The following is a 12,939-nucleotide window of genomic DNA, read 5'->3' on the forward strand; positions in this document are numbered from 1 at the left end:
TGCAGCGCTGGGGGAGGAGGGAAGAAGGGGGAGGGGCTCTGGGCTCACCTGGCTCGGGCAGCCTGGCCACCCCGCCTACCCACAGAGTAGATCTTGGGCGGGGTTTTCGGCCCCTGGTACTGGAAGGTGAGAGATTCGGAGAGAGGAGTCGACCCGAGGGGAGGGAGCCTGCTGAGCTGCTGGCAGCGCCACTTTGCCTTCCGGCCAGAACCAGGTGAGAGATGGCGAGTGGGGGGCGCTCCCTGCACCGCAGCTCACGCTCGCGTACACACACACACACACACACTCACACACCGCAGAGAGCTGGGAAGAGACTTGACCCCTGGGATTCAGGGCCAAGTGGAGACTCAACCGGCCACTCCTTGGCCTCTGACCCGCTCTGGGATGGACCCCGCCTCGGGGCCTCCACCTCCTCTGCCCCAGCGCACCGGCCCCCTGACCTCCCGGTCAGCCCCCAGCGCCCTCCTCAGCCCCCATCACCTTCCTTCCCAGCAGACCTGTCGCTGGCACCCAGTCCCCTCCATCACCGCCGCGCTCCCCATCCCCACCCGAGGCCACCAGCTCCCACCCTCCTTCCTGTCCTCGGTTTCCCCGAGAGTGAGAGGCCAGAACAGGGTCCGCAGTCCCTGGAGCGGCCCAGAGCCGAGCCCCTGTGGGCGCCCCGCGCAGGCCTGCCCTGGCGCCGCCCGGGAGGTGGCCGGCTCTCTGACTCCCCAGTTCTATCCTGATTCAGCCTTTCTGTTCGGGGTTTCAAGGTGGGAGCCCCACTTTCTGTCTTAGGCTCTTCCCCAGCGCTCCTGCTTAGAGTGTGAATTTCAGGTGGGGGAGAAGCCGGGCGGACCTGCGGGAGCCGGCGTGGGTGGGGAGGGACCTGCCGCCGGGCGGGCCCTGAGCTGCGGGAGAAGGAGGGCGGGGAAGCGCCATCGGAGCTGCGGGAACAGGACTCGCTCATCACTGGGTGTGACTGGGCTGGGCCTGAGGAAGGGGAGGGGGACGGTTTGAGCTGAGGCGGGGTAGGGCCAGCTCTGGTTGGGAACAGATGCTGGGGGCTGAGGGGGGCGGAGGAGAGGCACAGAGGCTGCAGCTGGCCTCCAAGAGGGAAGAGGGTGAGGCCAGGCCTGGAACAGAGAGAAGGGGATGGGAACTAGAAAGTTGAAAATAAATGCTGGGCAGATTTTTGTGGGCCCCCCCCCCCATTTTCCTGAGGGACCTGGAGCTTGGTTCAAAGTTGGGGCTCTCTTCTATTCTATATCCTATGGCAACTTCTCCCCACCATGGGATGACCCCCTGGGGTCCCGGATGGTGGACGGGACCTTGAGCCCTCCAGTGAGGACCGAGGGCCGAAAGGGAGAGGGGATGGATTTCCTGACCTCTAAGGACTAGAGGGAAAGGCAAGCTCCTTCCATTTGCCAGAAGCTGCAGAGCCTTTCTGCTGGCAGGGCTCCCTTTGCCCGCAGGGGGTCCCTCCCAGTCTCCAACCTCCCAGCTCCTGCCCCACTCCTGCCCCCCCCACCCCCTTGCTCACCACTCCCTAAGCCTCTGTTTCCTTAGCTTTCAAATAGGCGTCTTTATACCTGCTTCTCTATTAAAATTCAGTAAGAGAGTGTTCCCCCTGTGGTGCAGTGGGTTAAGGATCCATCGTTGCTACAGCTGCGGCTCGGCTTCATTCCCTAGCCTGGAAACTTCCACATGCCACGGTGTGGACATAAAAATAAACATTTTTTTAATTCATTAAGATAAAGCTGTGGGAACTAGGAGGAAGGGGAGCGGGGCATGACAACAGGACACATGGTTCCAGCCAGAAATAATTGTGAGTTGGGGGTATTAGGCTTGCTCCGGGTGGTAGGACAGCCCATGTGGCCCAGCCTTCACTGCACAGCCCTGCAGAGAGGTGCTGTCCCATTTTTGGGGTGATGACAGAGAGGTAAAGGCCTGTGGTTAGGCCCCCGCTCCCAGACACTGGGTTTCACCCTGTGATACTCTCCCCAACTCTTTCTCCTCTCCCTGCAGCCTCGGTCAAGGTCATGGGGTCAAGGCCTGGAGGCCAGTGAGGCCCCATCAGCATTTGCCCATCCCCCTTTCTGGGTCAGGCAGGAGGGAACCAGGGAGACTGAGAGACATTGTTCTAGAACATTCTGCTTTTCTTCTTACAAAAAACAAATGAAACTAGCCTTCTTGCTTTCTGTATGCTGTAAACAGATTTTCAGGGGTGTATTCGGGGCACCCACTGCCAGTCCAGAGGCAAAGAGGTTTGAGTACGAAGGTCTGTTCTTCCAATGTTCCTTTTTTCACCTACTAGGTGTTGGGAAATAGGGACCAAAAAAAGAAAACTACCAGGGATGTAAGGAAATGAATGAGGCAGGGAGATGTTGGCAGAGACTCAGTGAGAGAGGGAGACAAAACCCAAATGGGAGCAAATGGAACCGACAGAGGTAGAGAGCTGCATTCCTTCTGTGCGCTCGTCCCGATGCCTGCTCCGTGCTGAGCCCAGCTTCTGGGGCCACACGGCGCTGCCTTAGTTGGTCTCGGGATTCACAACCGCTGATGAAATCGAGCCCTCCTTTAGGTCTGCTCCCGTCACATTCATGTACGACTCCTCCCAGTGTATGATCTGGTCTAAAGGCTACAATTGACCATGACCCACACACCCAATGGGAAAAGTGGAAACCCACTGCTTGCTGGCCCAGAGCCCATACAAACAGCACCTTCTGCTTTGTCTGTGATAATATCAAAATTGTACTGCCTGTGTCTATGTGCCAGGCATAGTTTGCATCCTCAGAGATGTGAATTCACTTGTCCAGAATCACACAGCTGGTGAGGTAGGGATTTCACAGCTAATGTGGAATCAGCAGCCCACAGCCAGAGATGGTGCACTTAGGCACAGAGAGACGTGTCCTCTCCAGGTCACCAAGTCGGGTTCATTCCATGCAGGGCTGAGTATGTGGAGGCTTCACTTTCATGGCCATGAGGACAGGGCCTTATCTGGGGTTTGTGGGCAATGAGGCTGAGACTTGTGAGCTGCAGCTGAGCTTCGAAACAAACCTTATTCAGCAAACCCAGCTTATTCGGCTCCTTTCTTTCAGGTTAAAAAGGGGCTAGAGGTCGTTTACCACCCGGAAGTCTATTTCTGGTCGGACTCAACACCTGGGGACACCCAAAGGGCCCATGCCTCCAGCTGAGTTGGTTCAGTTCACATCCACTTGGCAAGCCAGAGTCTTTTCTGGAAAGAGACCCCTCATGCGATCTTAATGGGCTCTGAGGGTTTCAGTGACTATATATTAATAAATCAGAAGAGGGGATGTTGATACAGCAGGCCCTGTGCTTTTATCAGCCATAATTAATCCCAGAGGGCCACACCTGCACGGCTGCTGGCAGCTGCCCAGCTTCAGCCTGGTCACAACCAGCTTGATTAAGCCCCAGTGCTCTCTGCCCAGTGGGCACTTGGTTCAGTAGTTCAACCAGGAAGAAGAAAAAAAAAAAGCTGGGAGTTCCTGTTGCGGCTCAGCAGAAATGAACCTGACTAGCATCCCTGGCCTTGCTCAGTGGGTTAAGGATCCCGCATTGTCATGAGCTGTGGTGTAGGTCACAGACATGGTTCAGATCTGGCATTGCTGTGGCTCTGGTGGAGGCCGGTGGCTACAGCTCCGATTCAACCCCTAGCCTAGGACCCTCTATATGCCATGGGTGTAGACCTAAAAAAAGCAATAATAATAATAATAATAATAATAATGATGTGTTAACTGGGATGACATAAGTAATGCTTTTTCTGCTTTTCCTCCCTGGCTTCCAGCCACATAATGGAGGGTCAGAACCACTCCGCTTCCTGCTTTACCTACAGCTGCTTGGCTTACGCTCAGCAACCCCGTCTTCAAAGTCTCGCCCTTTGGGGGGCTTGATCCTGAGAATCCCAGCCAATAGTTTAATCACCTGCTTCACTCGCCAAACTTCTGGGTCAACATTGATGTCCCAGGGTGGATCTTCCCAACGCCCCCTTCCTCCTGTAACAGCGTAGTGAGTTCCACATGTTCTCAGAAGGTCTGTCCTGTGCAGCCGCCCTACTCCTGGAACTAGTTTCTGTTGTAGCCAGAGGTGAGAAGAACAGATTGTGTACTTTTTCAAATATGAGCAGATTTTCTGGGAGTTCTTGACTGGTAATTGAAGCAATTCCAGTCTCGAGGTCTCTGCCCAGCTCTTCCGGTGTCTCTTGGTGACTGGTTCCCTCTGCTTCAGCCTGCTTCTGACATGTCCCAGCCACACCGATTCCTACTCTCCCTTCCAGCATCACCTGCTGTGGTTTCACAGAAAGATCTTTGGTCTTTGTCCCCAGCTCCTGGCACATAGCAACCAAGATCCTTGGCATTTCCTGACTGCCAAGTGATAGGAGTGTCTCCTATGATGACAGGCAACTCTTGGCAGCCTCTAGATGGCTTCAGGATAGGAGCTGCTCACCAGAGACACCAAGCCTTCATTAGAACATTGGCACTTTCATGGAGTTTCCGTCATGGCGCAGCGGAAACATATCCAACCAGGAACCATGACGTTGCGGGTTCAATCCCTGCCCTCGCTCAGTGTGTTAAGGATCCGGTGTTGCCGTGGGCTGTGATGTAGGTCACAGATTGGGTTCAGATCCTGCATTGCTGTGGCTGTGGTATGGGCTGGCAGCTATAGCTCTGATTCAACCCCTAGCCTTGGAACCTCCATATGCCGTGGGTGCGGCCCTAAAAAAAAAAAAAAAAAGAAGAAGAAGAAGATTGGCACTTTCAGCTCCAAACACTTCTCCCCACCCCCACCCCAAGCTCTGGGGAGAGGAGATGGACCAGAGATTGAGTCAATCACTGGTGGCCAGTGATTTAATCAGTCATGCCTGCACAATGACACCACCATAAAAACCCTAAGCAGTGGGTTTCAGGGAACCTCTGAATCAGCAAACATGAGCCAGTAGGGTGGTCCACCCAGACTCCAAGAGGACGGAAGCCCTGTGCTCCAGACCCTTTGGACATCATCCTATGGCTCTTTTCTTCCGACTTCTCATTTTTCTTTACGATTAACTAGTAAGTGTAGGTAAAGCGCCTTCCTGAAGTCTGTGAACCATTCTAGCAAACCAAGGCTGAGGAGGGGTCACGGGAACTGCCCATCTGTGGCTGGTCTGTCGGCGTATGAATGGCCCAGGACTGCTGATTGGCGAATGAAATTGGGGGCAGCCTTGTGGAACTGTACTATTTTACTTGCAGGATCTGAGAGTAAGTCCAAGTAGATTGTGTCAGAATTGAATTGTTAGACGTTGAGATGGTGTCAGGAGGAAAAAAACACGGCCATCTGCCTTCTGAGCCTTTTAGTGAAAATACTCGAGAGGGTTTGGCCATAGACACACAAAAAGATGCTCAACGTCGCTTATTATTAGAGACAGGCAAATCCAAACCGCAATGAGATGTCCCCTCACACCAGCCTGAATGGCTGCCGCCAGAAAGCCTACAAATAACACAAGCCAGAGAGGGTGTTGGTGGGAATGTAAGTTGGTGCAGCCACCATGGCGAACATAATAGACGTTCTTTAAAGAACTAAAAACAGAGTTACTATATGATCCAGGAATCTCACTCCTGGGCATCTACCTGTAAAAGATGAAAACTCTAATTTGAAAAGATACATGCACCCCCGTGTTCATAGCAGCACTATTTGCAATAGAAGACATGGAAGCCACCAACATGTGCATGACAGAGGAATGGATAAAGATGTGGTTCATTTATACACCATGGAATACTACACAGCCATAAAGAGGATGAAACAATGCCATTGGCAACAACCTGGATAGACCTAGAGATTGTCATACTGGGTGAAGTAAGAAAGAGAAAGACAAATACCATATGTTATGTGTGGAATGTAAATAAGATACCAGAGTTCCTGTTGTGGCTCAGCAATAACCAACCCGACTAGTATCCATGAGGATGCGGGTTCAATCCCTGGCCTCCACTCAATGGGTTAAAGGGTCCGGCATTGCCATGAGCTATGGTGTAGGTTGCCAATGCAGCTCGGATCCCACGTTGCTGTGGCTGTGGTGTGGGCCGGCAGCTTCAGCTCCTATTCGACCCCTAGCCTGGGAACTTCCACATGCCACAGGCGCAGCCCTAAAAAGCAAGATAATAAGTTAATTAAATTAAATAAGATACAAATGAACTTATTTACAAAACAGAAACAGACTCACAGACATAGAAAACAAACTTAGATTACCAAAGGGAGAAGAGGGTGGGGAAGGGATAAATTAGGAGTTTAGGATTAGCAGATACAAACTACTATTAAGGAGTTCCTGTTGTGGCTCAGTGGTAACAGAACCTGGCTAGCGTCCATGAGAGTTCGGGTTCGATTCCTGGCCCCACTCAGTGGGTTAAGGATCCGGCATTCCCTCAAGTTGTGGCGTAGGTCGCAGACGCGGCTCAGATCCAATGTGGCTGTGGTGCAGGCCGGCATCTGCAGCTCCGACTCAACCCCTAGCCTGGGAACCTCCATGTGCTGTGGGTGCAGCACCCTCCCCCCAAAAAAAACCTACTATATTTAAAATACATAAACAGCAAGGGCTTACTGTATAGCATAGGGATTCTGAATTAAACCACAATGCAAAGAAAAAAGAGAGGGAATTGGTCACCACCTCTTTGAGAGCAAACCTGCACTGGTCAGGACCTCAGCCAAAGAAAGGAGAAGCCGCCGTGGAGCTAGGTGTTTACCTCGGTGTCAGTCATCTGCGGCCAGGACGGTGGACAGGTCGAGCGGTTGAGCTCTTGATGGGCAGTGCAGTTTCCCATCAAGGAGGATGTGGATGGGGAGGGCACGCAACGATGGACGCCTCTGGAAACTGGGTCCCCAGGAAGCAGCAGCTTCACACACTTGTGCTCATCATATAGTATACAGATACCCACACACGTACACTCACAGGATATAAATCCACGCACTATCGGTTCACAGCCACCTGCACATGACATGTGCGTTGTGTGTGTGTGTGTGTGTGTGTGGTACCCGACCTTATGCTTACACAATACAAATATAGCTCAGATAGTTGAGGTTCAGTTCCAGACCACCACAATAACGCTAATATTGCAACAAAGTAAGTCGCACCAAGTTTTTGGCTTCCCTGTGCCTATAATAGTTGTATTTATCCTATACTGTGGTCTTCTAAGCGTGCAACAGCATTATAGCTAAAAAAAATAATGTGGCATTCCTGTCAAGTCTTAGTGGTTAACAAACCTGACTAGTATCCATGAGGACATGGGTTCAATCCCTGGCCTTGCTCAGTGGGCTAAGGATCTGGCATTGCTGTGGCTGTGGTGTACGCCGGCAGCTGTAGCTCCAAATCGACCCCTATCCTGGGAACCTCCATATGCCATGGGTGTGGCTCTAAAAAGATGAAAGACAAAAAAAAGCCAATGTAAATACCTTAAAAAAACACTATTTCTTTAAAATACTAACCCTGGAGTTCCCGTCATGGCGCAGTGGAAGCGAATCCAACTAGGATCCATGAGGTTGCGGGTTTGATCCCTGCCCCTGCTCAGTGGACCTTGTGTTGCTGTGACCTGTGGTGTAGGTCACAGACATGGCTTGGATCTGGCATTGCTGTGGCTGTGGTGTAGGCTGGTGGCAGCAGCTCTGATTTGACCCCCTAGCCTGGGCAACTCCATATACCACAGGTGCAGCCCTAAAAAGCAAAATAAAATAAAATGCTAACCCTCATCTGACAAGGCAGGGTTGCCAAAAACCTTCAGTTTGTAAAAAACACACTATCTTCAAAGTGCTCTAGAAGGAGGCGTGCCTGTATACTCACAGCCATGCAAGACAAGGTACCCTACACATGCAGCGTCCATTTGTATGCACACAACCTCACACAGAGTCATACATACACAATATATAAGATACCCAGGTATAGTCAAACGATGCACATGCCATGCCTGTGGGTATACACAGAACACATATATATCCACGTGTGTAAACATGCACATATGAATCCAGGGGAAACACACCCTCAAAACACTCATCTAGCGATGTACCTGCATACATGCACCTGAGTATTGGTTTCCACGCACCCACAAAGTAAATCCACACGCAGAAACATCTACACAAGGTTGTACGCACAACTGCACTGCCAGCTTCAAGCGCCACCCCTAGGGCCTCCAGCCCCAAGCTAACCGCTCCCTGTTCTCCCTCCCCTGACAGCCATGCTCAGCATGCAGGCATCTTTCTTCCCCACGGGTCCCTTCATCCTCTTTGTCTTCACGGCTTCCACCATATTTCACCTTCAGCAGAGGATGGTGAAGATTCAACCCACGTGGGAGTTACAGATGGTGACGCAGGTGACCACAGAGAGCCCCTCGAGCCCCCAGCTGAAGGGCATGTGGACGATCAATGCCATCGGCCGCCTGGGGAACCAGATGGGGGAGTATGCCACCCTGTACGCGCTGGCCAGGATGAACGGGCGGCCAGCCTTCATCCCGCCCGAGATGCACAGCACGCTGGCCCCCATCTTCAGGATCACCCTCCCGGTCCTGCACGCCAGCACAGCCCGCAGGATCCCCTGGCAGAACTACCACCTGAACGACTGGATGGAGGAGCGGTACCGCCACATCCCGGGGGAGTACGTGCGCCTCACGGGCTACCCCTGCTCCTGGACCTTCTACCACCACCTGCACGCCGAGATCCTCCAGGAGTTCACCCTGCACAACCACGTGCGCGAGGAGGCCCAGGATTTCCTGCGAGGTCTGCGGGTGAACGGGAGCCGGCCGAGCACCTACGTGGGGGTGCACGTGCGCCGGGGGGACTACGTGCACGTGATGCCCAACGTGTGGAAGGGCGTGGTGGCCGACCGGCGGTACCTGGAGCAGGCCCTGGACTGGTTCCGGGCTCGCTACCGCTCCCCCGTCTTTGTGGTCTCCAGCAACGGCATGGCCTGGTGTCGGGAAAACATCGATGCCTCCCGCGGCGATGTGGTGTTTGCCGGCAATGGCATCGAGGGCTCCCCCGCCAAAGACTTCGCGCTGCTCACGCAGTGTAACCACACTGTCATGACCATTGGCACGTTCGGGATCTGGGCCGCCTACCTCGCTGGTGGAGAGACCATCTACCTGGCCAATTACACGCTCCCGGACTCTCCCTTCCTCAAACTCTTTAAGCCCGAGGCAGCCTTCCTGCCCGAGTGGATTGGGATCGAGGCAGACCTGTCCCCACTCCTTAAGCACTGATGTCGGCTGGTCCTCGGCTCCCCATTCTTCTTTTCTGGCTCCCCCCAAGATCACTTCCAAGGCACAGGGAGCACATTGTTCCATGTTCCAAGTCACTTCCCTCTTGTATCATAATGCTTCCAGCTACAAGCAACAAAGTCCCAACTAACTTGTGTAAATAACATGTTCGTGTATGTCACACGGCAGGGCCCAGAGGCAGCGCATCTCCAGGGTTAGTTACTTTAGTAACTGAAAAATGTCGTCAGTGACCCCGGCTCCATCCATCTGGTTGGGCTGCCATAATGTCTTAAATCAGCTCCGACACGGTCCTCCTGGCCCCGAGAGGCTGCCGCATTCCCAGGTGTCCCACACAGATAACCTCTTCCCAGCGCAGCAAAGAGAGATCTGCGCTTAAGTACCTTTTGAAGAATGTGGGAAACCTTCCAAAACCTCCAGCAACTGGCCCCATGTCTCGTTGGCCAGAACTGCGTCAGATGACCACATGACCCCTTTCGCAGCATGACGAATGAGACCCTGGGATTGGATTAGCCTCAGGTCAATAAATCTTTGCCCTCTGCAGCTGGGGAGTAGATCAGCCTCCTCCGAAGGACATGATGGCTTGCAGAAACAAAAGTGGGGTGTTCTTACCAAGGAGGAAGGGAGGCAGGGCTGTAGGGTACAAAACAGAGAAGCCCTGAATTGCTGTGCAGGTTGGTCATACACAAAGGCACCTGGCCAGGGAGGCAAGTGGGGCTTAAATAGAGCCCCCAGTCTGCTCGCCAAGCCACATGTCCTTGGGACTCAGGCTCACTTTTTTCTAGTTAGTCCACCCAGAGCGGGGACCTTTTTTCCAGTTTTGACAAGATAGCCGTATTGGCTAGGAGTTAATGTGAAGCCTAGACCATGTGCTCCACCTCTACAACCCTGGCTTCCGGTGCCCGTGATGATTATCCTTGCGAACTGAAGCCAGGGAGGTCCTGTTGTGGCTCAGCAGTTAAAGAACCTGACTGGCATCCATGAGGATGAGGGTCCAATCCCTGACCTCACTCCATGGGTTAAGGATCTGGCGTTGCCATGAGCTGTGGTGTAGGTTGCAGACGTGGCTCAGATCTGGCATTGCTGTGGCTGTGGTGTAGGCCAGCAGTTGTAGTTCCGATTCAACCCCTAGCTTGGGAACCTCCATATGCTGCAGGTGTGGCCCTAAAAGAACAAAAAAAGAAAGAAAAAAAACTGAAGCCAGGGTGGCTCAGGGAACTTGATGAAAGTACATTCATTCTTTCAGTAAATACGTGCGGTGGTGAAGCTAACAGACAGAAGCCCTGCTCTCCAGGACTGCATTCACGACACATGGTGGCTTAAAATGACAGCAGTTCATTATTGCCCATTATTCTGTGGGTCAGCTGGGTGACTCACTGCTCCCTGCAACAGTGGCTGGGTTCTGCTACGCAGCTGTGTGTATGCGGAGCACCACTGGAGTGTCCTGCAGGGTGGGATAGCTTGGACTTCCTCACGACACGGCTTGCAGGTTGTTTGCTGGAACCCTTGCTCTTGGAGTCCTCAGATGTCCTCATCGCGTGACAGGTCCAGCTATGAAGCTGCCATGCTGTGAGGAAGCCCAACCCCAACCAGAGGCCACACAAAGGTGCTCCGATTTAAACATCTTGGCCGAGGCCAGCTTCAAGTCATCCCAGGCCGGGCATCAGCTGTGTGAGTGAAGAAGCCTCCAGATGAGTCCACAGTTCCAGTCAACCCAGCATTTAGAGAGACCCAGCTGAGGCTCCTGACCACGTGTGGTAGCGATAAGCCATATCGGAATTCCTGAGTCCTGTGAGCAGAATAATTGCTTGTCGGATGTCACCAAGTTTTGAGATCATCTGGTAGGCAGCCATAGATAACTGGATAGCCAACTCAAGAGACTAGTCTCTGTGTTTGCAGAAACGTTTCTGCCTTTGGCGTAAGGTGGGCCAACATGAACTTCCCCACCAGACTTGAGATCGCATGTGCAAAGGTCCTGTGACGGGGGAGAGTTTGTTTATACGTGAGAGCGCAGTGAGGCCAGTGTGGCTGCAGCAGAGAGACGGGTAGAGGGGGCGGAAGTGGCGCAAGACACGCCTGGCCGACATGATGAGGGCTTTGGGGTTTAGTCTGAGGCCAGTGGGAATCAGAGGGCTTTAATGAGGGGAGGCCATGATCTGATTTGCCGTGTGGGCATATCTGGCTGCGACGCGGAGACAGGGCTGTGGGGCAAGGGTGGAGGCAGAACACGGAGATGGCTCCTGTGACGTCCCCGGCACCCAGCGATGGTGGGCTGGGGAGCTGATGGAGGAAGCAGAAGTCTCATTTCGAGAGCCCAACCGAGACACCGAGTGTCTCTGGCAGCTTCATATCCCTGGAAGAAAGGATCTGCCTGCCTCCATCAGACGGCGGGGAGGGTCACCGACTACAAACGTGGCTGCCGTACGTGTTTGGCGGTTGGTTCCAAGAAAGGAGAATGAAAGAGTAGCCTGAGAATTGGGAAGATGCCCCCAAAATGGGTACATAGGACAAAAAAGGTTTGCCACTCACATTTCAGCGACTGCAGCAAGTCAGGTGGTCACATCTCATTTCGAAGAGGGCAAATAAGAGCAGTCTGCCCACGTGCCCACGTACGCTCCGATGACTACCTCACATCTCCTTGCAGGCCTCTGTCATCTCTCTGGGTGGTTCTCTCTGGGCCCCTTCTGTGTGGCCTGGTACCCATGGAATGGGATGCAGCGGTACGCGCTAGGATAATAACTTGCCGGGTTTCTCAATAACTCTGTTTAAGGACTCCGCTTTCAAATTTCCAGTCTTATTTTATACACCTGGAATGGGAGGTGGTCACTGGACCAGATTTTGCCATTTTAAAAAAAGAAAACGGTAAGGTCCCTTGTGATGCGGTGGGTTAAGGATCTGGCATTGTCACTGCAGTGACTCAGGTTGCTGCTGTGGTGCAGGTTTCAGGGAACTTCCATATGCCATGGACATGACCAAAGAAGAAAAAGGGAAAAAAGAAAAAAAAGTTCTCGTTGGGGTGCAACGGGATCAGCAGCATCTCTGCAGTGGCAGGAGGCAGGCTCAACCCCTGGCGGGCATGGTGCGTTAAAAGGGTCTGGCATTGCCACAACTTTGGTGTAGGTTGCAGCTGTGGTTGGATCTGATCCTGGCCTGGGAACTCCCATCTGCTGCTGGGCAGCCAAAAAAAAAAAGAAAAGAAAAGAAAAAAAGGAGGCATTCTCATTGCCGCTCAATGGGTTAAGAACCTGACTAGTATCCATGAGGACGCAGGCTCAATCCATGGCCTCGCTCAGTGGGTTAAGGATCTGGCGTTGCCTCAGGCTGTGGTGTAGGTCACAGATGCGGCTCAGATCTGGTGTTGCTGTGGCTGTGGTAGCGGCCGGCACCTTCAACTTCAATTTTACCCCTGGCCTGGGAACTTCCCTATGCTGCACCTACAGCCCTAAAAACAAGAAGAAAAAAAAAGGAAATAAACTACATGTTAATTTATTAATTTAGCATTCTCTGGGTTTTTTTGTTTTTTGTTTTGTTTTGTTTTTTTGTCTTTTTGCCATTTCTTGGGTCGCTCCCACAGCATGTGGGAGGTTCCCAGGCTAGGGGTCTAATCGGAGCTGCAGCTGCCAGCCTACGCCAGAGCCACAGCAACAGGGGATCGGAGCTGCGTCTGCAACCTACACCACAGCTCACAGCAACGCCAGATCCTTAA

The 12,939-nt window shown here is 52.9% G+C and overlaps 1 protein-coding gene across 1 annotated transcript; it reads left to right on the plus strand.

Annotated features, from left to right (window-relative positions):
• FUT2 (fucosyltransferase 2) lies at positions 1-9,776 on the plus strand. The gene is made up of 2 exons (XM_047789946.1): positions 1-214; positions 8,197-9,776. The coding sequence occupies exon 2, from the start codon at positions 8,199-8,201 to the stop codon at positions 9,216-9,218; it is 1,020 nt and encodes a 339-aa protein (XP_047645902.1). The 5' UTR covers positions 1-214; positions 8,197-8,198; the 3' UTR covers positions 9,219-9,776.
• The last annotated feature ends 3,163 nt before the right edge of the window (positions 9,777-12,939 follow it).

Source organism: Phacochoerus africanus, chromosome 8 (genome assembly GCF_016906955.1).
Source record: "Phacochoerus africanus isolate WHEZ1 chromosome 8, ROS_Pafr_v1, whole genome shotgun sequence".
NCBI classification, from domain to species: domain Eukaryota; kingdom Metazoa; phylum Chordata; class Mammalia; order Artiodactyla; family Suidae; genus Phacochoerus; species Phacochoerus africanus.